This window comes from Camelus ferus, chromosome 5, assembly GCF_009834535.1.
Source record: "Camelus ferus isolate YT-003-E chromosome 5, BCGSAC_Cfer_1.0, whole genome shotgun sequence".
Taxonomy (NCBI): Eukaryota; Metazoa; Chordata; class Mammalia; order Artiodactyla; family Camelidae; genus Camelus; species Camelus ferus.
The window spans coordinates 87,380,471-87,405,555 of NC_045700.1; the positions used below are offsets into that span (position 1 = coordinate 87,380,471).

Below are 25,085 nucleotides of genomic sequence, written 5' to 3' on the forward strand. Positions count from 1 at the left end.
AATTTAAAGAATCTTTCATTCAATTAAAAAAAAAATTTAATAAAAATTTATCCATATTTGTTAAATTACATGCTTTTGTTTTGTTTTTGTTTTAGGGAAAGCCTGGAAAAGAAGGTGCCCCCGGGTTCCCTGGCGCTGAGGTGAAGACTTTCCTACTAGACAAAGAGGGGTTTTTGAGAATCGCTAAGCAGTCTTAAGCTTTAAAAAGTCCATAGATTTAAAAAATTACATTTGAGAATCATAGCGTTACGACTTCATAGTGGGGAGAGATCATCTGAGTGCTTTTTTTTTTTTTCCAAAAAGGAGTTTAAAGCATCCTGCTTCCTACAGAAGAAATCGATTACTGGTGTGTCTTCTGACCCGTTCCCTGTGCTCTTCTCTTTAGGGAGCCAAAGGCAACAGGGGCCTCCCTGGGTTAGCGGGTGAGGATGGCATTAAGGTAATTCCCTTTCTAGCATTTATCTTTAACCTTTTTTTTTTCTGATTGGTTGGCTTTTACCCACCTATCATCCCTGCCTCCCCCTGTCCTGAAACTAGATACAAGGAGCTGCAGTCAGAGGTCACTAAAATACCTTAGCATGTTTGTTAAGAAGAAGCGAGAGAGGCGGCAACTTGATTTAAACACTTGAAGGGCGGTCCTGTGGGAGACGGGATAAACCTGTCTGTGTCAGAAGCTGTCTGACTTGGGACCAGTGAGATTTCAGCTCCCCACGAGGAAGGAGTTGGAAAAGGCCTACAATTGTAGGAAGTTTCTGGTCCTCGGAGGTCAAGGGTCAGGTCCTCGGAGGTTAAGGGTAGGCTGGACCCTCTGAGTCTCAACCCAGGTCCTGAAGTACTGAAAGGTCGTCACCAGTTAATCGTGACCTGTATCCCCCATCATTTGTTTCTGACAGCACATTACAGACACTTACAAATAACTGTCCTATGTAGGTATATGGGCAGATTCAAGTTTTTTTTCCTATAGTAATACCGCTTCCAGTAGAATTCTGAAATGCCCTCTTGAGTAGGTGAGAAAGGAGGCTGATTACAGCTGGGACACTAGGAATTGCCTACAGCTCACAGCCTGGTTTTCGTGTGTCTCTCGTCTGGGTGAGAACAATGGAGTGTGCAGTGATGTGAACATCCTTTGAAGGGAGTGTCATGGAAGAAACCTGGGAAACCACTAGAACATCAGTCACTTCCTCCTGACCTTGTAGATAGGATTCCTGACTCAGATCTGGCCCCCCAGGAAGATAATCAAAAGTCAATATCCCTTTCATGTTAACTTGGTTTGCACATCACATAGAAACAACATCACCTTCAGCATGGATTTATTTAACTGTCCATTTTGCCTTTTAAGTGTACTTAATATGTAAATACTTTTGATTAATGGACTCATAATTTGTCACTGCCTTTCTACATAGGGTTGGAAAGGAGACATGGGCCCTCCAGGATTTCGTGGTCCAGTAAGTGTAAAGATAATATTAATGTCATGTTTGATCAAGTCTTTCAAAGAATCAAGGAAATTTTCAATCAGTGTCTCCTGTTAATTGCTATGATACTTACCTTTTAATCAAACCTAGATTAAAAAAAACAGCTATTGTCGTTATTTGTCCATTTGACAGTGGACCATTATTTTTATTGGGTCCTATTGGGTCTCTAGAATGTGCTGGGAATGCCCATCCTGGGCTACAGAGAAGAAAACCTTTGTCTGATGAGACCTGGCCCGAGGTGGTCCTATGCCCTTGAGTAGAGCAGAGGGCTGTGGTGAAGGATGGCTGGGGGCACCAGGATGGCCAGGGATTTGGAGGACCAGCTCCCCGCCTTCTCTAGCTGACCCCCATTATGACAGCCCTGCACTTCGAGCAGCAGAAGTTCAACCATGTGTTTAATGCAGGGCCAGCCAAAACCAATGACTCCAGCCCAAACCCCATCGCTGCAGGCAATCTCCCCTCCCCAGTGTGGACGTGGATTTGATGTCTGTCAGCTCCTGACTGCGGGGGTGGGGGTGGGGCATGTTCTAGGTAGTGACTCTGTAGCTTAAGGAGATGAGTGAAAAGAACCCAGGCTCTGAGTTCTGGTAGCTTCCTCTCCTGCTGCAAAAGACAACACATTACAGACATTTTACATTCCATTCAGTGTGCTGAGCAGAGCTGCCATTTATGATTGTGCAGGTGGGACCGAAAGGTCCATGGTGGCAAAGGAGTCATTGGGGAAGTGTGTGTGTGTCCTATTACACATGCAGTTCTCAAACCTTTCAGGGTTAGTAATTTAACTCAGTAGCTGGAGGAGGGTCCCAGAAATCGGCATCCTTACACTACAAGAAAATGATTCAGATGCAAGCAGTCTTAATTAGGGTTGCTGGGAAGATGGAAGAGGCTATTTTGTGCAAGTACTTAGCCAACACTTGGCAGGTGCACACATGTCCTTGTGGATTTTATGATGGATATTGTTATGTTGTTATTATTATTATGAATCCTTTTTTGTGCTTTTATACATGTTGCTTTTTTATTGACATACAGTTGGTTTACAACATGTTATTTTCTGGTGTACAGCATAGTGTTTTAGTTATACATAAATATATATTCCTTTTCATGTTCTTTTTCATTATAGGCTATTACAAGGTATTAAATATAGTTCCCTGTGCTATACAGTAGGACCATGTTGTTTATCTATTTTATATATAGAAGTTAGTATCTGTAAATCCCGAACTCCCAATTTATCCCTCCCCACCCCCTTTCCTTCGTGGTTACCATAAGTTTGTTTTCTATGTCTATGAGTCTGTTTCTGTTTTATGAATAAGTTCATTTGTGTCTTTTTTTTTTATTCCACATGTAAGTGATATTACATGATATTTTTCTCTTTCTGGCTTACTTCACTTAGTATGACACTCTCCAAGTCCATCCATGCGGCTGCAAATGGCAGCATTTTATTCTTTTTTACGGCTGAGTAGTATTCCATTGTATAAATATACCACAAATTCTTTATCCAGTCATCTGCCGGTGGACATTTAGGTTGCTTCCATTATACATGTTGCTTAACCACAAAACTCTTGTTACCTCATATTTAAACAAATTAGTGAAGTAACTGGCCCCATGCAGCATGTAAAAAAATAAAGTTAAAAAAAAAACTTTGATATTTTCCTCTTCTTTCCATCAAGATAAATGTACTGAATTATAAATGAGATTTGTTTTCCAGTTGCTCTTTAGAGAAATTCTTAGCATTCCTAGCTTACTGTGTGTTTTCTTTGCTTTATTCCACATAACTTTGTAGCTTCAGCTAACTTCAGAGGAAGTTCTGTGTATGGATGGATAAGGAGACCAGCCATAGTTCCACTGATCATGTCAGAAATAGTAGTCTTCAGTCCCTGATGGGGTCCTGAAATTTAAAGAAATAATCAATAAAGCATTTTCTGATGTGTAGGTCCTAACATACTTTGAAATAATTTAAGTCCACAGGACAAGCATTTTTTTTTTAAGTGAAATAAAGTAGAATAAAAATACCAGAGTTGATCATATGGTGTAGTAAGTTACTATTTTGTGAAACTTTGATTTCTACATAAACATTTAAAAATACATATATATATATTTTTAAATGTCAGTATGTGATTTGGGCCACATCATAAAATGGATTTCAAATTGAAAGCCTATGAAATGAATGATATCATGACACAAGAGCAATTTTTATTTTTAAATTTATCCATCCTAGAAACCTAACTACCCTATCCTTCTAACACATAAACCTGTGAATTCAGACAAACAAGGAAAGTATCATTTTAAGCTAGAAAGGAAGAAATGGAAGTAATTGCATTTGGTGAATTGTCCATAAAAGACCACCTTTCCTCTATTCATTGCTCTTTCCTTTAAGACAGAATATTATGAGGCATACCAGGAGAAGGGAGAAGAAGGGATTCCAGGCCCACCAGGGCCCAAGGGAGCTCATGGCCCACAGGGTGAGAAAAAAATTTCTTCCTAAAGCTTGCTGATCATTCCATGTCTTTCTTTCAAGGCAAAATGTGTAGTATGTGTTTATTGACCTAGAATTTACAAAAGAGGAGAGATCTCCTAATTTTTATAGGTGGTAGTATTTTTTGATGTCTCCTAATTTTCATATTTTGTAAGAAAATTCCATAGGTGATATACCATAGAAGGTAATTAAGTTATCTCTCTGCAGGAAAGCATAAAGTTCAAGTCCAGTAAGAAGACACTAACACAGTGGGAGGGCAGGAGGAGGGAGTATGTGAAACCAGCAACCTCAGTGGGATTATGAAAGAGAAAATGGAGACCAAAAAGCTCTAATTTGAGCAAATCCACACAAATAGTGACAGGGGAGACTGAGGCCCTGGTTTCCTAACTTCTGACACCATAAATTAAAGTCACATTTACTTATATTCTATCCTTTTTGATAAATTGGAAAGATCCAGGCCAATAGCTCTTATCTCTCACTATGCATTAAAACCCCCGGAACTTCTAAATAAGAACCATGCCAAGGTCCCAACCCTCTGATTCTGATTTAACTGTCTGGAGGAGGGCCCTGAGTACTGGCAGATTGTAAAAGCTCCCCAGATTAATTCTGACGGCAGCAGGATTGAGAACCACTGATCCAGGCAAATTATTGATATACACAAGATTTCAAAGGTGAATTTTACTTAAAACGGTAAACATTCCCAATGTATTTAAACAAATGGACAGAAAAGTATGGCATAGATTTTTTTAAATTGGATAATGCTCATTATAAATCACTTGAATGTGTCAAAGAATTAGAACCCTACGCAGTGTTACAGCTGGAAGCAATCTGAGATGGAACCGGGCCAAACTTCAGATCCTTGATAGTTCTAGCTATTTGATTTCCTGGCATCTGAATCATCCCAGCAAAATGCCAGACACAGAGCAGCCTCTTCATTAGTGTCTGCCGAATTATTTGAAGATGATAAAGTAGCATGATTTATTTTTTTTTCTTAACTGAAGTACAGTTAATTTACAATATTAGTTTCAGATTTACAGCATAGTAATTCAATATTTTTATAGCTTGTACTCCATTTAAAGTTATTACAAAGTAATGGCTGTATTTCCCTGTGCTGTACAATATATCCTTGTTGCTTATTTATTTTATACATAGTAATTTGTATCTCTTAATCCTTTACCCGTATCTCTCCCCTACCCCCTCTTTTTAGTGTTGGACATCTAAGCATAGTTTCTTCTTTGCAGTTTGTCTAAATGAGTGAAGTTTTATAATATTTTACTTGTGTGAGAGTGGAGGAAAAGTATGACAAATTAATTATTAATTATTATTATATTGTCATTTAAGATTTCAATAATGGGGGAAGGGATATTTATATTTTTGTAACAATTAATTACTGTTATGTATTCACAGGTCCCAGTGGTCCTCCCGGAGCTCCTGGAAGTCCTGGTACGTACCCGTTTCTGATACCAATAGAAATGCCATTAAAAGGAAAATACACTGCTGTCTAGTAAGTTTATATTACTTATGTGAGACGAATGTTTCAGTAATTGATATAAAATTGTTTCCAACTTCTTAATTGTTAACTTTGTGACCCACAGGGAAAAGGGGGGTAGAAACTGACACAAGGTGACAGAAATGCTCTTTTTTACTTCTCGATAGTTTTAACTAAGTGTGAGATAGTAACTTCAGTGTATGAGCAGAAGGCTTGGAACTTGGAAGAGGCACAGAAATGGGAAAATAATAATTTTATGGCAATGGGGTTGGTTAAAATGATAATTTTCATAATATATTACAAGATGCATAAGAATACATAGATCACAGTTTTATGTAAAGCTTTAAGTTTTGTATTATTTATGGTACATAGACAATTCTGTTAAGGGTAAAAATATCCATGGTATTAGAGTGGTTGCCTCTTGAGAGAGGAAGAAGAGTAAATTCAAAAATAGTTAATCAAGGATTAAGCATAGTGGCCTTAATTATAACTGACATACTGTAACGCGTCGTTTTGTAAAGGAAACAAAACTAAGAACAAAATAGCGAAGCTTTGGTAAGCCCTGCCATTGATTATCTCTATCTTACGCTGTATATTTAAACTAGTTCATAATTTGAAAATGAATTAAAATTAAGCAGATTGTAGAACTATATGTATATTATAATCCCATTGCGAAAGTAAAGATAAATGAATAAATATTATGTGTACTTGCATATACATGGAAAAACACATGCCAAGCTGTTAACAGTGGCTCTCTCGTAAAGTTGGAATGGTGTAAAAAGACATTTTAGAGGTCTGGCCAACGATTAAAAAGATTTCCTTCCCAGTAATGAATAGGCTCATTTAAAACTCCAGTGAGTAAAAATTAACAAAGCTCTAAAACAGATGTCAATCAGAAGGATTATTTGCCTTCAGATGAAAATCCTTTTGCTCAATAATCAGAAACAATCAGATATTTCCCCCACTGGTTTCTCCGCCCTTTGGTGGTGAGGTGTCTCTTAAGGCAGAGATCTTAACTGTCAGGCAGAGATCGGAGACCTTACCCTTTCTAACATCCTCATCATGGTAGGAGGGAGATGAAGAGGGTCTTGTACCACCTGTCACGGCTTCTCTCCCCGGTGATGCCTGCCTTCCCCAGCACACCCACTGATACAGCTAAGACAGTTGGCGGGAATAAAGTCCAATTACAGTTTTCTCCTTCTCATTTGAGACACTGAAAGATAGGCATTTAGATTAGTCTCTAATTTAAAAAAAAAATTACAAGCTAGCATATAGTGAAGAATTTCTCATGAAGTCCTTTTAAATCAAAAGACTGCAGTGTATCCCAACCTCTGTTTCAGTCCCTCGTAATAAACTACGTAAATTACCCTGCGGGAATGGAATGTTCTGAGCTCTGCTGTCTTGTGATAGTTTAGCAAGGCCACAGGCGAGAGAAGGAAGGTAACTCATTTTTGTTCTACGTACTTTACATACTTTTCAATTGTACAACTTTTATACGAATGCATCACTTTTTTTGCAGTTGAAAAACAGACATATATTAATCAGGAAAAAAATTTTTAAATACAAGAAATGGTTCTTTTCTCCAAGGGTCATCAAGGCCTGGCCTCCAAGGAGCCCCTGGAGCACCAGGTGTGAAAGGAAGTAAAGGGGAGAGAGGCCCCCCGGGAAGGAGTGTGGCCGGGCCTCCGGGGGCCCCAGGCTGCCCCGGCTCGCCAGGCCTTCCAGGGCCACCGGGACCTCCAGGACCACCAGGTAAAGATGCTTGATGGGACCCCTCTTGTGTCTGTTGCCCAACGACGGAGGTGTGCCAATCAGGACCAAGGACCCTCATGTGCAGCTTGGCCATAGTGTAGACCTTTGGAGTTCTGTGTCCACTGATGTTTTGTTTTATTAGCTCTCTGTGAAAGCAGCTTTGGTGGAATGGCTACTCTGCAAGCACAGCACATCGTCAGCCTGCGTTGCTATAGAGGGCAGAGCGGGAGGCGGGGACAAGGGCAGTGAAGCAGGAAGGAAGGGACGGGTATCAAGGTTGGCCTTCTGCCAAGTGTAACTGCTCGTCCAGTCTCTGGGGACTGTCTTCCAAGAACTGTATAACTTTGTCTCAGGATTATCTGTCCCAGCGGACAAAGAGGCAAGAAACCCTCCACCAGCGCCTATTTCTCAGGGGTTAAAGGTGTGCCCCACAGGATGTAAGTAGCAACCCCCACCACACACATGCACACACACACACCTCTAGGCTGTGTTTGCATGGCTCCCAGGCATCACATGCGTTGGCATTAACAGGAAAGCTCCAGGGCAAGAGGCTACAGGTGTGTAGTGTGGCCCAAGGCACGATGCTGCCAGATAAATGGACCAGAAACCACAGAGCTGCAACCCAGAGGACTGGAAGCAGTACCTGGAGGTTCTGATGAAGTTATCCTTTTCTCTCCATTCCCCGACGGAACCACTTAGCAGTCTGTGTTGCTGATAGGCACATAGAACCTCATGAACCAACAGATCACTCATTGTATTTTAAAATACCTTTCCTGGCAGGTGCCTGGGAGGTCTGGTGTTTTATACCCAGCCCTCCTAATAGCCTGGAGAATCCTGTATGTATCAGAGATCTTCTTAAGAAAGGAAGAAACATTACTTATAAACAATATGATTATAACAGAAGCTCAAAAAGAATAATCTGGAAAACTCTTAATATAAATAAAATAATTTAGTTGTGTCTGATTATATGAGCAATATTAAAAAGTAAATAAATAAAAGCTTTCTTTTAGGTTAACAGCAATTTAAGAAGTGATCTCATTAATAGAAGACATAATGTCTAGGAACAAATCCTGTCAAGCGATGGAGTGGATCTATGTGGAAAACAGAGCAAAATAAAACTCAACTGAAATGCTTCTCCATGTGTCAGGGATCTTTAATGATTTCTAGTCCTCCAAGTCTTTCCAGATGTAGGTTTTGTGTCCTGATTTTATCAATGACAAGCCTGATGTGCACAGCTCACATAGCTCAGGAATGTTAAAGTCAGGATCTGGACCTCGGGCACCTGCAGTAGTACTGCCCCCTTCCTGAAGACACCTGCTCCCACTGCCCCCAGAAGACTGTTCTTGTGTCTCACCTTTCGTCTCTAAGCAACACCAACCTGACCTTCCTGTTGAAGCCTCAAGGTCAAGTCCAGCATAAAGTTTTCACTGAGTCCACGCACCCCCTGTAACACTCAAGTTTATCCTGATCATCAAATTTCCCACATTGCCTTGTATTTGTCAGTTTCCCCTAAGGACTCAAAGCTCTTTGAGGTCAGGAACTGTGTCTTGGTTACTGTTTGAAGCCCAGTATATGGGGGGGCTGGGGCTGAATGTTGTAGGTACTCAAGTATTTGTTGAATTAAAAATGAGTATGAAAATGTATTAAGTATCTACAAATATATAAATGTAAAAGTATACACGATTCTACATTAAGTATAAAACTGCCATCAGATTTTTCTGTTTTTTTTTTTTAATTCAGTTTGTTTTATTGAGGTGTAATTGACATACAACATTATATTAGTTTTGGGTGTACAGCATAATGATTCAATATTTGTGTATACTGTAAAATGGTCACCACAGTAAGTCTAGTTAAAGTCTGTCACCATACGCAGTTATAATTTTTTTTCTTGTGGCGAGAACTTCTAAGATCTACTCTCTTAGTAACTTTCAAATATGCAGTACAGTATTATTAACTTAGTTACCATGCTTTACATTTCATCCCCATGACTTATTTGTTTTATAACTGGAAATAGATTTTGCTATTTAGAGATAGCTCTCATCTGTTCATCTTAAAGACCCAGAATACAAAATGGGCATTCTTTTCACAATGGAGCAGACACAATATAACACACATAGATTCCATCTAAATTAAATGTATCCACTGTTACCTGTTGCTCTGAAATTTGGGGCAGCTATAGGTACTATCTTTAAATATTCAGTCTCATCAACATTGCCTTCAACCTATGTTTGAAAAGGTAAGGCCAAAAATTAGATTATAGAACATAATCAGCTATTCACTGTAACATTATAGTACTAGATGAATGTAGAAGACTAGGAACAGCTTTCTTGAAAAACTGCTTCAAGAATGACAAACTTAATTGATGTGAACAGTGATGAGGAGAAAACACATGATACCCAAGTCAGAATCCATTTTTGTGCTCAGTATGTATCAAGCATCTACAATCTGTCAGGAAAATACAATGTATCCGAGATACACAGAAGAATGAAATTTGCCCCTTTGCCTAAGGATGCTAAAGGGATAGTCTTGGAATCACTGAAAACAACTGAATAAGATAATATGGGTTGATCACGTGCCAATAAACACCATATAATGAGCTTTCAAATAACTACTGCACCAGTATTAAAAAAAAAAATCGTGTGTAATGTGAAAGGAGAAGCTGGTCAGTCTTTTCAGTTTCAGATAACCTCCACAAGACTCAGCTTCCGAACAGAGACTGAGGGCGTGGGGTATAGCTCGTGCCTAGCGTGCACAAGGTCCTGGGTTCAATCCCCAGGACCTCCATTAAATAAATAAATAAATAAATAAATAAATAAGCCTAATTACCTCCCCCCCAAAACAAAAACAAAAAACAAAGATGAAGATGGGGGAAATGCATACAAAATAAAAGACATATTACTAAAACACTTGCTAATTGGAAAAAAAAATTAACCAGATTTGGTGTTGTCTCTTTGTAGGTGGCATCGTTTTTCGCAGAGGTCCACCTGGAGGTGGTGGACTTCCAGGCCAGATAGGGCCTCCAGGAATCCCAGGAGTGGATGGGCCAAAAGGTTGGTTCAATCAATGATGTCCTGTTAGAACAAGCCATTTTCATCATCATCATCACTGATTTTATTTTCCCCTGAGACAGCAGTGACCCCCCCCCCTCCGCCGCAAACAGCAGACGGCTTCTTTTCCAAAAGGCTTACCTGAAAGTATTCATTCATCTAGAAGTCAACCATTTATTTAGCCCCTGGGCAATAAATCATTGGATGTTCCTAGAGTGTGAGTTTTATCCCATACTCCAAAGAGAGAAACACTGACATAGTGGATGGTTTTTACTAGGTCTTGGGGTTTCCTCTCTCAGGATGACAGGAAGCTCAAATAGACAACATAAGCAAACACAATAGATGAGTGACTTTTTTTATTAATACATACAATATCCTAGATGATTTTCACTACATGAAAAAAATTTTAGGTGGAATAAATGGTCATGTGTTTGGAAAATACCAGTCCTTTTTGAGGCGTCAGTGAGTGTCTGTGTTTCATACAAGTTGTGCTCTCATTGCAGGGGAACCAGGCCTCTTGTGCACACAGTGTCCTTATGTCCCAGGGCCTCCGGGTCCCCCAGGATTGCCAGGGTTGGATGGCGTTAAAGGAATCCCAGGTACAGACCATTTGCACAGAAGAGTTTTCGCAAATACAAAAAGGGTCGACTCACTGGGCAGAAAAAAAAGAAGGGCATCTGATTGCTCGATGTCAGGATGTGGTTCACATGAACCTGGAGGGAGATTTTCAAAATCATACTCTGTGAACACAAGGTAAACCAAAAATCCCATAAAAACTGGCGCTTCCCCCTATTCCATTTTAGTTCCTGAATTCTAGCAAACCACTGTGTTATCCAGGAACTGTAAACTCGAATTCCTACGGGGCATCAGCGAGTAACTTGGAGGAGTAAAGCAGCCATGCCAAACATGCACCACATTTTTCTTCCACAAAGAAATGAGCTCTCTCCCATTCTTTTGTTTTTTTTCAAGAGACAAACCCTTTCTCAGTTCATTTTTTCATGTCTCCCCTTTAGAGTCCATCATGGGCGTATAAACTGTTTCAGAATCTTCTTAACCCTATAAGTGCTATAACTAAGTCCACCAATGGTCTCCATGCTGGGGACAACAGGGGGTGGTGAGGACTGCAGTAAACCAGAGGGGCTGCCAGGCACTCAGCTCCAGCCTGCTGTTCCTTCACAGCATTTTAGGTCCTGTATTAATAAATCTTCCAATTTTTCATGAGAATAATAAAATTGGGATTTTTATCTAAAATCTCATGTTTTTAAAAAATATTATCCATATACTAGAAACTAATACAACATTATAAATCAACTATATTTCAATTTTTTTAATGGGAAAAAATAGCTTTTAAAAAAGTGAATTAAGAATGGGAGATTTGGACTTGGAAAAGCAAAAACAAAAAAACAAACAAACAAAAAACACTGGATGAAGGCTTGTCTGAGGTCTCAAGTATATTGTAAATGAGACGGTGCTAAATAAACCTTGAAATTTGAAAAAAAAAATAATCATCATCATCAATTTTTGAAGAGAAAAACATTTCATAGCCCCATATTCTTAGGCCCAAATAAAACATATGGCGTATCATTTGTCGACCTAGGTACCAGCCCAGGACTCTCCACCCCAACACTTGCTCCAGGCTGTCGCTGCCTCTACGGTCCTACCTCCCCCTTCCCCGGTCACAGATCTGGCCATGGACATACTCTTGAAGTAGAAAAAGTCTTCATTTTATTATCTGGGTTCCTTTGCCTTTGGGGCCACCTCTCACATGGTGTCACACACAGTCTAGATTCTGCCATTGGCACCTTGGTCTACAGACACCCACTATCATCAAATTATTTCTCTTAGCCCATGAGAGCTCGAGTTAAGAGCTCTTGGTCAGTGCGCTAGGCACTCTTCTAGTGTCAGTGTGCCTCTGTCCCTTATTCCTCATGTCAGACCTAGAAGTAAGTGCTCTCATTGACCCCATTTGACAGATGAGGCAACTGAGGCATAAGATGACATAGCTGATAAGTGGTAGAGCCTGGGCTCCCATCCAGACACTCCTCTGGAGACATGCTCTCGCCCTTTACCCTGGCATCCCTTAATTGCTATGCCAGGGCTGCCCTTTGAGCCAAATTAATCCAAAGCTCTACCTGGCAACATAGAGATTAGGGCATATTTGCATGTTACCATTATCCAGCAGACGTTTGCAAGGACACGGGGTCTTCAGGGAGGCTGGATGTCAGTCCAAAGAAGAAAGGCTGATGGTGGCAGCTGCAGGCACATGGCCAGCCAACAGAGGACATACCTTAGGGCATGGATCCTCTGTCACCCTCAAATCCTACCCACTTCTTCATAAACACTGTGGTTACTTTGCAGTCACTGCCCACTGACTCCCTGAGGCAGGCCTGAGAGAGAAGGTGCTCCTGGTCAGCACTCAAGTTAAAACAAAAACTAAAAGGGAGGGAGGGCGATAAGGAAAGAATAAAAATAAAGTCATCTGGTCCAAAGCTAAGGATGCAGGTGAGCAGCTTGCTGAGGCTGAACATCCAGGCAGTTGCATTGCTGAATTTTCCTTGGTTTCCTGATGTTTGGGATGCTACAGCTAGAGCTCAAAGACAATACATATGCAGTAAAACTGTTTGGATTAGTATTAAAATTTTGCTTGGCTCAAACCTTGCAACAAATAAAATCTGAATAAACCTTTGTTAATAAGCTGACCTGAGATCCAGCCAAAAGATCCTCTAAAGGGATCATTTATACAAAGATTTAAATACCTAGAGGAAGTATTAAATTGTACAGTAAAAAGCAATTTGGCACAGATATCCAAAGCCTTAGAAAGTTTTGTACCTGTTTGGACCTGCAGTTACACTTTTAGGAATTTATGGTAAAGGAGATCATTGGATAAATTTACGGAAGTAAATATCCAGAGATACATACCAAAGCATTGTTTACAACAGCTAAAATTGAATAAAACCATTGAAATGCCTACAGATAACTATTAGCTGAATAAATGATGCTTCATGCACACAATAAGCTACCATGCAGCCATTTAAAGTGAACCTATAAATCTATATTTATTGACATATGTATAGTATGATTCAAAAAAAAGTGTATATTTAAGTCCTGCTGAGTTTATGGGTATTAAATTTTATGAGTAATACACATGAAATTTTTAGCAAATATTGTCTTCTGGTAGATATATGCTTGGTTTTTCTTCTTTCTGTATAATTTTTTTTCAATGAACATCCATTACTTTTATCATTGGAAAAAATAAAAGTATCTCCATAAAATTATAAAGACAAGAATTTTAAGAAGCTAAAGTTTAAGTGTTCTTGTTTTGTACATTATCCTTTATTCTTGTAATTTACTCCCATTCTCATCTTGCACTGTGTGTTTTAAGATAGAAATTGTCTCTCTTTCCTCAGAAGAAAACACCGTATTTGTTTCGCACTCTGCATTACCCTGGCTACTCAGAGTTTGTGTTCAATGAATGCTTAATAATTCACTGCTTTGCAGGAGAACAAGGGGCAGCTGGCATTAAAGGAAGCCCCGGAGACCCAGGAAGTACGGGTCCTCCAGGATTTCCAGTAAGATTTCATGGTTTGGAGCTTTAGTTTCAATTTAGAAAATGGAGGAGTTGGGAAATAGGATTGCATCCAATATAGGTTGTCAGTTTGCTGCCTGGTAAGGTGTTCTTAAAATTAAAGCACTTAATTTTGTTGATTAAATTAATATATGAATGATGTGTGTATGAATCAATTAATTTATAAGCATTTTAAATGGTATCAAAGAGAAAAACCAAATCCGTACTTGCCTGAGGGTGAGGTTGAGAACAGGGATGGACTACAGATAGATTTGAGGGGATTTTGAAGAGTGGTGGAAAAGTTTTAACACTGGAAAGTGGGGAACATGGCATAAATGTGTAAATTTAATAAAAAATTATTGAATTATATTCTTACAAGGATTCATTCTATAATATGTAAATTATACTTCAGTAAGGTTGTTAAAAAATTAAAATCAGAAAGTTTTATTTGGATAACTATATTTAAATCGAATTATACATAGATGAATTTTAAAATTTACCAATATTCTAACATAATCTCAATTATGATGATAGTCTTATCATATTGAATTATATTATCATATATATTGCATTGAATTGTACTAACTGAATTTTTTTTATATAATTTTGGAAGCAAAAACAAAGCAAAAGAGCTAAAAAGCTTGACATTATATTTGTGGGCCAAAAAAAAGTGGGAAAAAAATTGTATTCATTAAAATTGAAAAGTTCTTGTTGACCTTTTTTTTTTTTTTAAGATTGACACAAGAACAACTGTACCCAAATGCAATGCAGACTCATTTCTGTACCACCCTAGGGGTTCCCGGGTGCTCAGGGTCACCCAGGACTTAAAGGAGAAAAAGGTGAAACATCTCAGCCAGAGGGACAAGTGGGAGCCCCAGGGGATCCAGGGCTCCGAGGACATCCTGGAAGAAAGGGCTTGGATGGAATTCCTGGGACTCCAGGAGTAAAAGGATTACCAGGACCTAAAGGAGAACCGGTTGGTGTCTAGTAACTTTTTTCAAATTATCTTCCCTACGAATGAAGGGCTCTGAAGTTACAATCATTTCCTTTTTAAAAATCATTGGCCATTCAGCACAGTTCATCCCTTTAACTGCAGGATGAGGCATTTTCTTTTTCCTTAATTTTTCAAAAAATATTTTTGGTGGGGGAGGTAATTAGATTTATTTATTTATTTCTTAGTGGAGGTATGGGAGATTGGACCCAGGACCTTGTGCATGCTAAGCAGAAACTCTACCACTGAACTAACCCTACCCCCAAGGCATTTTCAAATGAGCAGTAATAACCTGAATATTTATAGTATTTTGACAAAATAAATAGGTAGCACTCAATGTGGTTTTTTTAGCCCACATAAGATTCTATGTTGGTAATGACCTTGACTGATACACAAATTACAATTTCACATTTATATCAAATGAGTTTATAGGGAAGTTCTGAAAATGATGAACAATGGAAAGTTTTAGTCCACATTTTGAGGACAATGTTGATTCTCTTAAGAAAAAATAAATGCATCAAAGGACACAATTTTTAGGGCAGTCAAATAAAAAGATCAGATGTTTTGTCATTTACAGTTTTTAAGCTTATGTAAATTCTGTTTCTTTTCATGGGATAGAATCTCTCACATGTTCAAGTAAGAGGTTCCTACCAGGATCTTTTTTTAAACACCATAGCGACAGAGGCTGAACCCCCATCACATATGAGAAGTTTGCAGGGTGTGCTGCCCAGCCTGTTTATGAAATACCTAGTGTTTCCCAGGGTTACTCAGTGTCATCCAGTAAAAAAGGTTCCATCTCGATCAGGGAAACTTGGCAAACAAATTTAAAGATTCATTCACAGACCCTTTAATATGAGAATATGAATTGTGACTCCCCAGAATGTGGACAGGATAGGCCGTCTCTCCTAAACCTTTTTGACTACAAAGCACTTTTTGGCTGGGAGCAGCTAGCAGGGCCAATGTTTCAGACTCTCCTTCGGTCAACTGCCAGGCTGCCCTCCAGATGGCAGTTATGCTTCAAGAGGGAATCTGGAATTCTTTTGGTCTAGTATTAACACAGTTCATATGATGCTCCTGTCTGCATCTTCCTAATTTTTTTTATTAGTTCTGGTAAAGATGCCCCAGAAAGTGAGAGAAAATCAAGGAACTGATTTCAGTCTTGTGGCTGCCATCATAAAGGACGGACCACTTTGCCATCCCATTGATATTGAACAATGAAAAATCCATTTAAATTTATTAGTTGCGGCCATGTTGGGGAGGAAGCGGAATTTCGATTATTTTGTCAAATTCAACTTCTTTAAAATAGACAACTCATTTTCAAAGCTACAGACCATGAAATTAGCAACAACAAAAAGATATTTTATGAGAAACAATTAATACGGATAGAATATCTCCTCTGTAATGAAAATACCTGGTGAAAACCAGTCAAATAAAGTTTTGTTGTACTAGTTTTATTTTAGAAATGTGCCACTTAACGTGAATGTCACCTTTAATGCCGTTTGAATTGTTGGCCAGTTTGAGCTAAGTTTTCAGGGCTGTTACCACTTGCGTGGCACCCCACTGTAGGACATCTCAGGTGGATCTCAAGAGAGTTAATGAAATGTTGCTGGATTCCAAAGGTCGCAAAACAGCAAGGCATCATCACTGTTCTTATTTGAGTAACAATGCCCTTCAAATAACAATTGCTTTCGATTCAAGATCTCAGTGACATCCTAACTGGTATTCAGATTCATGGTGAGATTAACCTGTGTAAGGAGATACTGGATAAATCACTATCCAAACATATTCCTATTGTCACAGGCCCTGAGTGGTGAGAAGGGGGACCGGGGCCTTCCAGGGGATCCTGGCATTCCTGGGTCCCCAGGACCCACAGGACCGGCTGGACCATCAGACTATGGACCTCAGGGAGAGCCTGGTTCCCAAGGGCGCCCAAGGACTTCCTGGAGTCCCTGGACCACCTGGAGAAGCCGGTTGGTTAGTTTTCTTTCCAGTCCTGTTTTCCTATGGAGTGGGTTGATGGTTCCTAGAGGTAGTGAAACTCCCTTAAAATATGAATGAAATTTATAGAAATTTGCTTCTAATAAGTAGACTAGGTCAACTTGTAGATACTAGGAAAGAACATGTAGGGTATGTTAGAGAAAATCCATTTTTTCCCCTGTTACTGAGCAATTCAGATGAAATTTCCTAGGATGGTCTATATCCATTACTGATATAAGTACATGGAATTAACAGATCCTAAGAGATGCGTGGAAGTCAGTTATGATAAACCAAGGGGAGGCAAAAACCTTCCTGACCACAGGGCTCATTCATGTTATTTGTTCTTTTTGATCCAGAACCTAATAAATGGTTTATAAACAAAACTTCAAAATATCTAAGACAAATGAAGAAAAGTTGCTTTGATGTTAAAGTCTGGTAACTTTGGGGATCCATGTGCACTGAGTTGAGGGATTCTGGATGGCTCTGATCCTCAGTGTTTATCTGTGGTGGAGAACATGGCTGAAGATGAGAATTTCATGTTACTGACATTTTTAAACAAATAATGCTACCATGGTCATTTTTTTATTTCTAAAATCACTTTAAAGGGTGAGACCCAGGAAACTAGTGGTCTTCAAATCTTTTTATAACATCCTTCACCAATAAAAAATTTTAAGTGCATATCCCCATAGTAGGTCAACATACAGTTGACCCTTGAACAACATGAGGGTTAGGGGTGCCAACTTTCCACATGTGTAACTTATAGTTGGCCCTCCCTGTATGCGGTTCTTCCATGTATGCAGGTCCTCCATCTCCCTGGTTCTGCATCCACAGGTGCATCAAGCAGTACTATTTACTGTTGACAAAAATCCGTGGATGAGTGGACCCGTGCAGTTCAAACCCATGTTATTCAAGGGTCAACTGTATATTATCAATTGGATGCATGCATTTCTGTCCATACATGTATATAAAGCTTATTTTATGATTTTACATGCATATATATTTTTCTCCCGTCCCTTACCTTTGAGGCTGCTGTTCTAACCCAGGGACCACCAAACTATGGCAGCCCACAGTCCAAATCCAGTCACTGCCTACTTGTGTATAGCCCCCAAGCTAAGATCGGTTTTTATATTTTTAAACGATTGGAAAAAAACTTTTGGATACTATCTTGTGACTGTGAAAATTACATGAAATTTGTTCCAGTGTCCATAAATAAAGTTTTATTGGCACATAGCTATGCTCATTTATGTACATACTATTCCTGGCTACTCTTACACTGGGATAGCAGAGACCATCTGAACCATAAAGTCTATTATTACTATCTGACCCTTTACTGAAAAAGTTTACTAACCCTCTTCTAATCCATCTTCAAATCCTCTTCTTTTTAAAAAATTTTTTATATATTTTTTTCTTTCTGGTGAGGAGGGGAGATCATTAAGTTCATTTATTTATTTATTTAAATGGAGGTACGGGGGATTGAACCCAGGACCTCCTGCGTGCTAGGCAGGCTCTCCACCACTACACTATACCCTCCCCCAAATCCTCTTCTGTTCATTATAACTGTGAATCTTTAGTAAAGGACTCCATTGTCATAAAATATATTATCATCAAATTTTCCCCATCACACTACCGTTAACCTATTTTTTCGTATGACTGTATGAATATAGGGACAATACTAATCATTAACATGTTTCTAATTTGGGTCACTGCGGTCAGAACATTATCGCAAATCTTTACCAGCAAGGCTGGTGTTATTTCCTCAATGCATGAGGATCTTAGAGAGGGCAGAAAACACGCCCAAGTTCGCAGCCCAGATCAGCTTGTCAGACCACACTTCGCGTCTTGTTCAATTTACCCTCCTTCTTTGCTGTGGAAACTAGTCACCCAATAAATAAATATCCTACCAGTAGTCACCAACTTTTAGGCTGAAGTCCACAGTATTGCCTTTTAAAAAGAAGGCTTTCGATAGACCAGCATGTTGAGCTATTAATTAAAACAAGGCTTAGACAATAACGGACGCTTGTACATATTTGTCAGTTGAATAAAAACGTTCTTGTGAACTGGCTGTCTTTAATTCAGTTTTGAAGCCTGTGGAAACAGACTTTGTTTTATGTTCCTTGAGGTATATTCACAAACTCCTTATAATCAAATTTTCTCCTTCTAAACAAAGAAAAGCTTCAATATGCAGACCAATCTTACGATTACAAATTTTCTTAAGGTCCTAAGGGAGAACTTGGTATTTCAACACCAGTCCCAGGGCCACCAGGACCTCCTGGCCCCCCCGGCCGTGCTGGCCCCCAAGGTCCACCTGGTGAGTATCCCCTTTGCCACGTCGGGTGCATAGCATCAGATGGTACCCTGACTCTCCTGGTTATAACCCTCCTGTTATAAGGAAAAAATACATTCATTGGCTCCAAATAAGACCACAAGCCAGAGGGAGCAAGCCAACAGACAGGGTGGTTACCCAAATGATTCCCACTGGTGCTTCTAATTCCAAAAGACAGTCAATACAGTTACTTATGAGGAATTGGAGAGCAGAACAATCTCCGTGGATTTTCAGGGGAGGAGCAAGGAATGTGGGCTAAGATAGTTCCCACGGCTTCCTCATTTGAAAACTTAACTTCTTTGCCAACGTGATCTAAAACTTAACTTCGCATTCACGGAGGGAGACTGATATAGTTCAAGATATCGAGAATATTTCTTTTTAGGAGTTCAATTGTATTTTCAAAATTATTTACACCTCCTAATGGTTAGTCCATTGGATAGAAATGGGAAGGAAGTTGGGTTTATGTTACAGTTGTTTCTTAATTTCCAAAAAGGTCTGGGATGACACAGAAACAAACATTTTGTTTTAAAGCAAAATAAAGGGAAGTTGCTGATGTGGCTGTATGTGTGTTTTTAAGGTATCCCTGGATCCACAGGAAGATGTGCCTCAGGTCTTCCTGGGCCTGATGGTGAACCAGGAATTCCAGGAATTGGATTTCCTGGGCCTCCTGGACCTAAGGGTAAATTTTAAAAAATTTTAAACATAAAGTTCATTGTCGATATTTATAAAATAGAAATACATATAATGAATAACATAGGAAATACCTATTAAATCCTTTAAAATAATATTTTCTCCCAGCCTTAAAGGGAAGAAAACCTTAAAATAATTTTTAGCAGAAAGGAAGAATTCACGTTGATTTATGCAAATTCATCTCAATCATTTATTTTAAAGTGTGTAGAAAAAAAAACTGGAAGGAAACTCATGAAAATGGTAATGGTGATTCTTCTATAAAGTTGTGGGATTATGAGGAATTTATTCATCTTAATAGATGTCTGTACTTTGTACATTTATACATTTCTTCACTTTATAATTTCTTTTATAATAAAAAAAGAACTATTAAATCACAAATGGCTGATTTCCTTCTGTACTCCAAAATAAATTATAGAAGTTATTTTCCTTCTATTTTTCCTCCAAAAAATCCAGATGCTGAGAATTCAAACAATAATTTGAAGCTCCCTGCTGACAAATGCATCAAAGTCCTATCCAGGATGACATATGAGTAATCTTGGTCCCTAGATTGTCCCATAGAACCTCAGACTTTGTAATAATTTCATGTTTACTTCAATATTACTTAAAGTGTTTGTTCAAATATAATCCATTATTTGGTGCTTCACCTCCTAGATTAATATGTATCGATATTTATCATACATCAGTTCTGCCCAGATATGGGAATACTGATCTCAGTTTATGAGTATTTGAAATAGAAAACACAATCATCAACCACAGTAAGAAAAATGAAAGAAAAAAAGAAATGACTGCCTGGAGACTAAACAACATGCTACTAAAAAACCAATGGGTCAATGATGAATTCAAAGAAGAAATTAAAAATACCTTGAGAAAACATAAGCACATTTCTCATGGGGTCCCAAAAATGGCACTGACTCTAGTTTCTTAGATTTCTTCCCAGTGATCTCTGAAATAATGCAGCCTGGTCCATGCTTTTGCCTAGTGCTTCTTGGACTCTTCATGGAGAAATTGCACCTTAGCTTGTAACCCTACGGATTCACCTTCTGGAAGAAGACTATAAATTATAGAACCAGAACTCCTTGAATGTAGAGATTCAAAATTTCCTAATTGAGTCTAAATGAATCCCATGAAATAACTGTGAATTTAAAATTCATCAGACTGGGGGCACAAAAGAACTCTCTTAACGTAGCTTTGCTCCACAAGGCTTTCCTCTTTTGAAACACAGATCAAAAAAAAAAAAAAAAAAAAGATATGTGTTACTCCTTTCTCAGCTCTCCTATTATAGATGCATAAGAGAAATTTAATTTATTACCTTCAGTGGCTGCTGTAGAGTATTGCGAAGTAATTCTCTTGAGCAACCTGTGTTGAGAAAGCTTACCCGGGTGCTGGAAGTGCTTTATATCGTAATCTAGGTCATGCTTGCCTGGATATAAACACACATGTGGAAATTCATTTGGCTGTACACTGTGTGTAGAATACACTTTCAAAAAAGAAAAAAAAAGGCAGCCAAATCAAGCAGTATCAGTGGTTTAAAGAATTGCTGAATCAAAATTTAGTGGGCTAACCAACAAAAAATGGAGAAGGTAATTTTTAAAATTGGGAACCAATGTAATCTGATTTGGAATTGAATTTTTTAAATCGCTAATTTAGCCATTGATTTCTCATCATTAAGACTTTTTTAAAAACATCTAAAGCTCCTTGACTCATAACAACATTAGATGAGAAAGAGAGATACTACTTTTATGACTCATCTTACAACCTTTGTTATTTTTTTCTCTGTAGGAGACCGAGGTTTCCCAGGAACAAAAGGATCCCCAGGTTGTCCTGGAGAAATGGGAAAGCCCGGGTTACCTGGAGAGCCAGGCCTCCCAGGAGTCAAGGTCTTCAATAGTTAAGATTCAGATTGATGTGGGGGAGGGGAGGGGTGTTTACAGCCAGCCAGTTAGGATGCTCTGTGTGTAGAAATTATCAACATATTTGTAGATGGTGATGATGATGATACTGAAATTTTCACGTTTCTCTGAACTATTCCTCCCCTTTAGAAAGGAGAATAGAAGGTGTAAGAAGACCAGTTTGCCTTTCTATTTCTTCCTTAATTTTCAGAAACATTCAGAGTATTTAAAATGGGAGAAAGCTAGAAAGAAACATAGGTAGATATGAGAAAAACTGTCAAAAGGAGAGGCAACTAGACTGTTTACAGAAAACTCTACATTCTGAAAAAGTAGAGGCTCTGCCGAATTATTAAGCCTAACTTTATAGAAAAGGTAGCAACTAGAATTAAAAAAGGAAAATGGATGGAGTGGTGGAGACTTTGCAAAAGGGACATAGAACTTCCGTTAGGGAGACATTATTTTCAAGTAAATAGCCCTAAAGACCAATAGTCGACAGTCAGTAAGGGTTTGGAAGCATGATACAGTAAAACTAACATAATTTCTGTGATATAGGGAGAACCAGGACTAGCCATACCTGGAGAACCAGGACCGCCAGGTTTGCCAGGAGAAAGAGGCAACCCTGGGGAAAATGGAGAAACTGGACTCCCTGGACTTCCAGGTCTCCCTGGAATTCCAGGAACTGGAGGGCTTGATGGACCACGAGGTACAACAGCAAGTGTGATTACTTTTCTCCACTGTGAGCTCAGCTAAAACGCTGCAGATTGAATGTGTAGGTGCTGTAGGGGTGAGGAATTTTTCTCAAGCAAACTGCTTGTTCAATAGACAGAATCTGAAAGGCTTAATTATTTTCCCGTTCAACTTTCCATTCCATTGCTACCCTACCTTTGTTCCCTCTTTCTCCCTTTCTTCCTTCTTTCGTTTTTAATGTCCTCTATATGGCACAGAAATGGTACTGAATAGAGGTTCCATTCAGAGGCGAAAGTTATAGGAAAACGATTGGGATAGCAACACTAGGACCTTGGGTTTTGTCACCTGATTGTGTTCTTGGACTCTGTTTTGCAGGGGATCCAGGGCAGACTGGACCACCTGGAGAAAGAGGACTCCCAGGAAAGTGCACAGAAGGTCCCAGGGGAGCCCAAGGACTTCCAGGCTTAAATGGACTGAAAGGGCAACAAGGTAGGGGAGGTCCTTGAAACCAGTCACCAGGCAGGCAGGTGACATGGGACTCTGAGCATGCTCTGAGCTTTGCTGCTTAACATGAGAACTGTCCAGCAACAAGTCCTGACCACTGTTCAGTAAGAAAAGTTATTGCAGAAACAAAACCCTGCTGTCATGGATCTGTTGCAGTGAGTACTATTTATAGAGTAACAGACCTGAAATTACTATACTAAAACTGGCTTGTGTCTTATATGAGAGAAAATATGAACACTGAAGATATATACAAAGGTATATTTACATACATATAGACACTCTCAAAAAAGTTTTACTTTTAATTCTTTCATAGGTATCTTAGAGTGGTAAATTTATCCTTATTATTGAAACAGAGTGAATGTACGCAAAGATACATGTTTACAAGTTATAAACTAAAATACATAGTTGGTTGCTTTACAAGCAACATAAAAGAAAGTATAGGAAAGTACATCTAAATTATGAAGGCCAGGTGGTCGTGGGAACTTACTATCTTTCTGGCTCCTCTCAACCAGATCCGTGAACTATTTCTGGAGAAAAAAAAACCCTTTAGAACTCATCTATCATACTTCTTATATGCTCACAAACAAAATTTTGGCCACAACGTTAATTGTTGTAGTGGTGCTGTTAAACTGCTTCCAGAAGCATCTGCTAGCTTGCCTTCACGTGAGTGGCTCTGTGTGAATCCTGCAGGTTGGAGACTGACCACGGCCATAAAGTGCATTCCCAAGGTGTGCCTGCAGGACTAGAAAGTAAATCTAAATTCTATGCTTTCATTACTGCATGAATCATTGAAACACAGAATGTGAAAGCCAGAGGGATCTTAGAATTATATAGAAGGGGACCCGAGTCAGTCAATTAGATAAGTGGGTGGTTTACCCAAAATCACAGAGCTAAATATTTATAGCCGTAAAATATATCTGGAGTTGGTGGGAAAAGCAATTGTGTGTTCATTCATTTGTATATAGGCAGAAGAGGCGAAACAGGGCCAGAGGGAGATCCAGGCATTCCGGGCTTGGATAGGTCTGGATTTCCTGGAGAACCTGGACCACCAGGAATGCCAGGTCGTCAAGGTGAGATGGGCCTACCTGGTCCAAAAGGATATCCAGGAAATCCAGGATTTCTAGGGCTACCAGGTATCCCTTTTGTGCGTTTGTTTTTCTTCTCTCTTTTTCCACACTTCCTTTTTACAGTGGCTGCATAAATTAGAGATATGCATAGCTCTTTGACTCTAAGCTTCTCTCATTTAGTATAAGCTTTTCTTCTCAATTATTTGCAGGGGGCTGGGGGTGGGGAAACGGTGACGGTGAGATGCTCACATTTCTCAATTACTCATGGTATAACTATTTTTGCTGTGCAGTCCTTTTTATATATTACTACTAAAATGTGTTTGCTAGTATTTTGTTGAGAATCTTTGCATCCATATTTATAAGCGATATTTACCAGTCTGTTTCCTTTTCTTGTGATATCTTTGTCTGGTTTTGGTATCAGGGTATAATGCTGGCCTTGTAGAACATGATGGGAAGTGCTTCCTCCTCTTGTGTTTTCTAGAAGAATTTGTGAAGAATTGATATTCCTAAAACATGTGGTAGAATTCACCAGTGAAGTCATCTGGGTCTGGGCTTTTCTCTGTGGGAAGTTTAAAATGACTAGTTCAATCTCTTCACTTGTTACAGATCTGCTCAGATTTTCTATTTCTTCTTGAGTTGGCAATCTGTGCCTCTCTAAGAAATGTGTCCATTTTGTCAGAATTACATAATTTGCTGTCATATATTTGTTCATAATATTTCCGTATAATTCTTTTTATCTTATCACTTTTTATGGTTTATATGTTTGGGAGAGAATATTTCAATAGTCTTCTCATGCCGTAAGGACCTCACTGATCTCTCCTTCAGAGAGGAGCTCAGAATAACAACTTAATCTGCAAATTATGCTTTCATTTGTATTACTGAGCTACTGTCACCTGCCAGCATTGCTCCAGGTCCTAGAGACACATCAGTGGACAAGACTCCACCTCCAGCAGTGGGGGAGTCAATGACAAACACATTCAAGAACAAAGTTCATCTAGAGACAAATGCTATGAGGAAAGTAAAATAAGGGAATATAACAGAAATGTATTGATCAAGGGTTGGGAGTAGGGAATGCTCCAAAATTTCAACATACTCTATTCTCATCCCTGAGTGTAATTTGCTACCAATGACTTCCACATGCATGATGTAAAAAAAGACT

General features: G+C 39.0%; 1 protein-coding gene across 1 annotated transcript in view; it reads left to right on the plus strand.

Annotated features, from left to right (window-relative positions):
* The window catches only part of COL4A3 (collagen type IV alpha 3 chain), a 133,403-nt gene that overhangs the window by 81,389 nt on the left and 26,929 nt on the right, over window positions 1-25,085 (plus strand). The window contains 18 exon segments of the mRNA XM_032480379.1: window positions 96-140; window positions 386-439; window positions 1,404-1,445; window positions 3,847-3,931; window positions 5,353-5,388; window positions 7,022-7,186; window positions 10,144-10,236; window positions 10,737-10,832; window positions 13,732-13,802; window positions 14,592-14,774; window positions 16,590-16,712; window positions 16,714-16,759; window positions 18,982-19,074; window positions 19,667-19,768; window positions 21,559-21,656; window positions 22,221-22,371; window positions 22,731-22,844; window positions 23,825-23,992. Of these exon segments, the coding sequence (XP_032336270.1) occupies window positions 96-140; window positions 386-439; window positions 1,404-1,445; window positions 3,847-3,931; window positions 5,353-5,388; window positions 7,022-7,186; window positions 10,144-10,236; window positions 10,737-10,832; window positions 13,732-13,802; window positions 14,592-14,774; window positions 16,590-16,712; window positions 16,714-16,759; window positions 18,982-19,074; window positions 19,667-19,768; window positions 21,559-21,656; window positions 22,221-22,371; window positions 22,731-22,844; window positions 23,825-23,992 (1,765 nt within the window).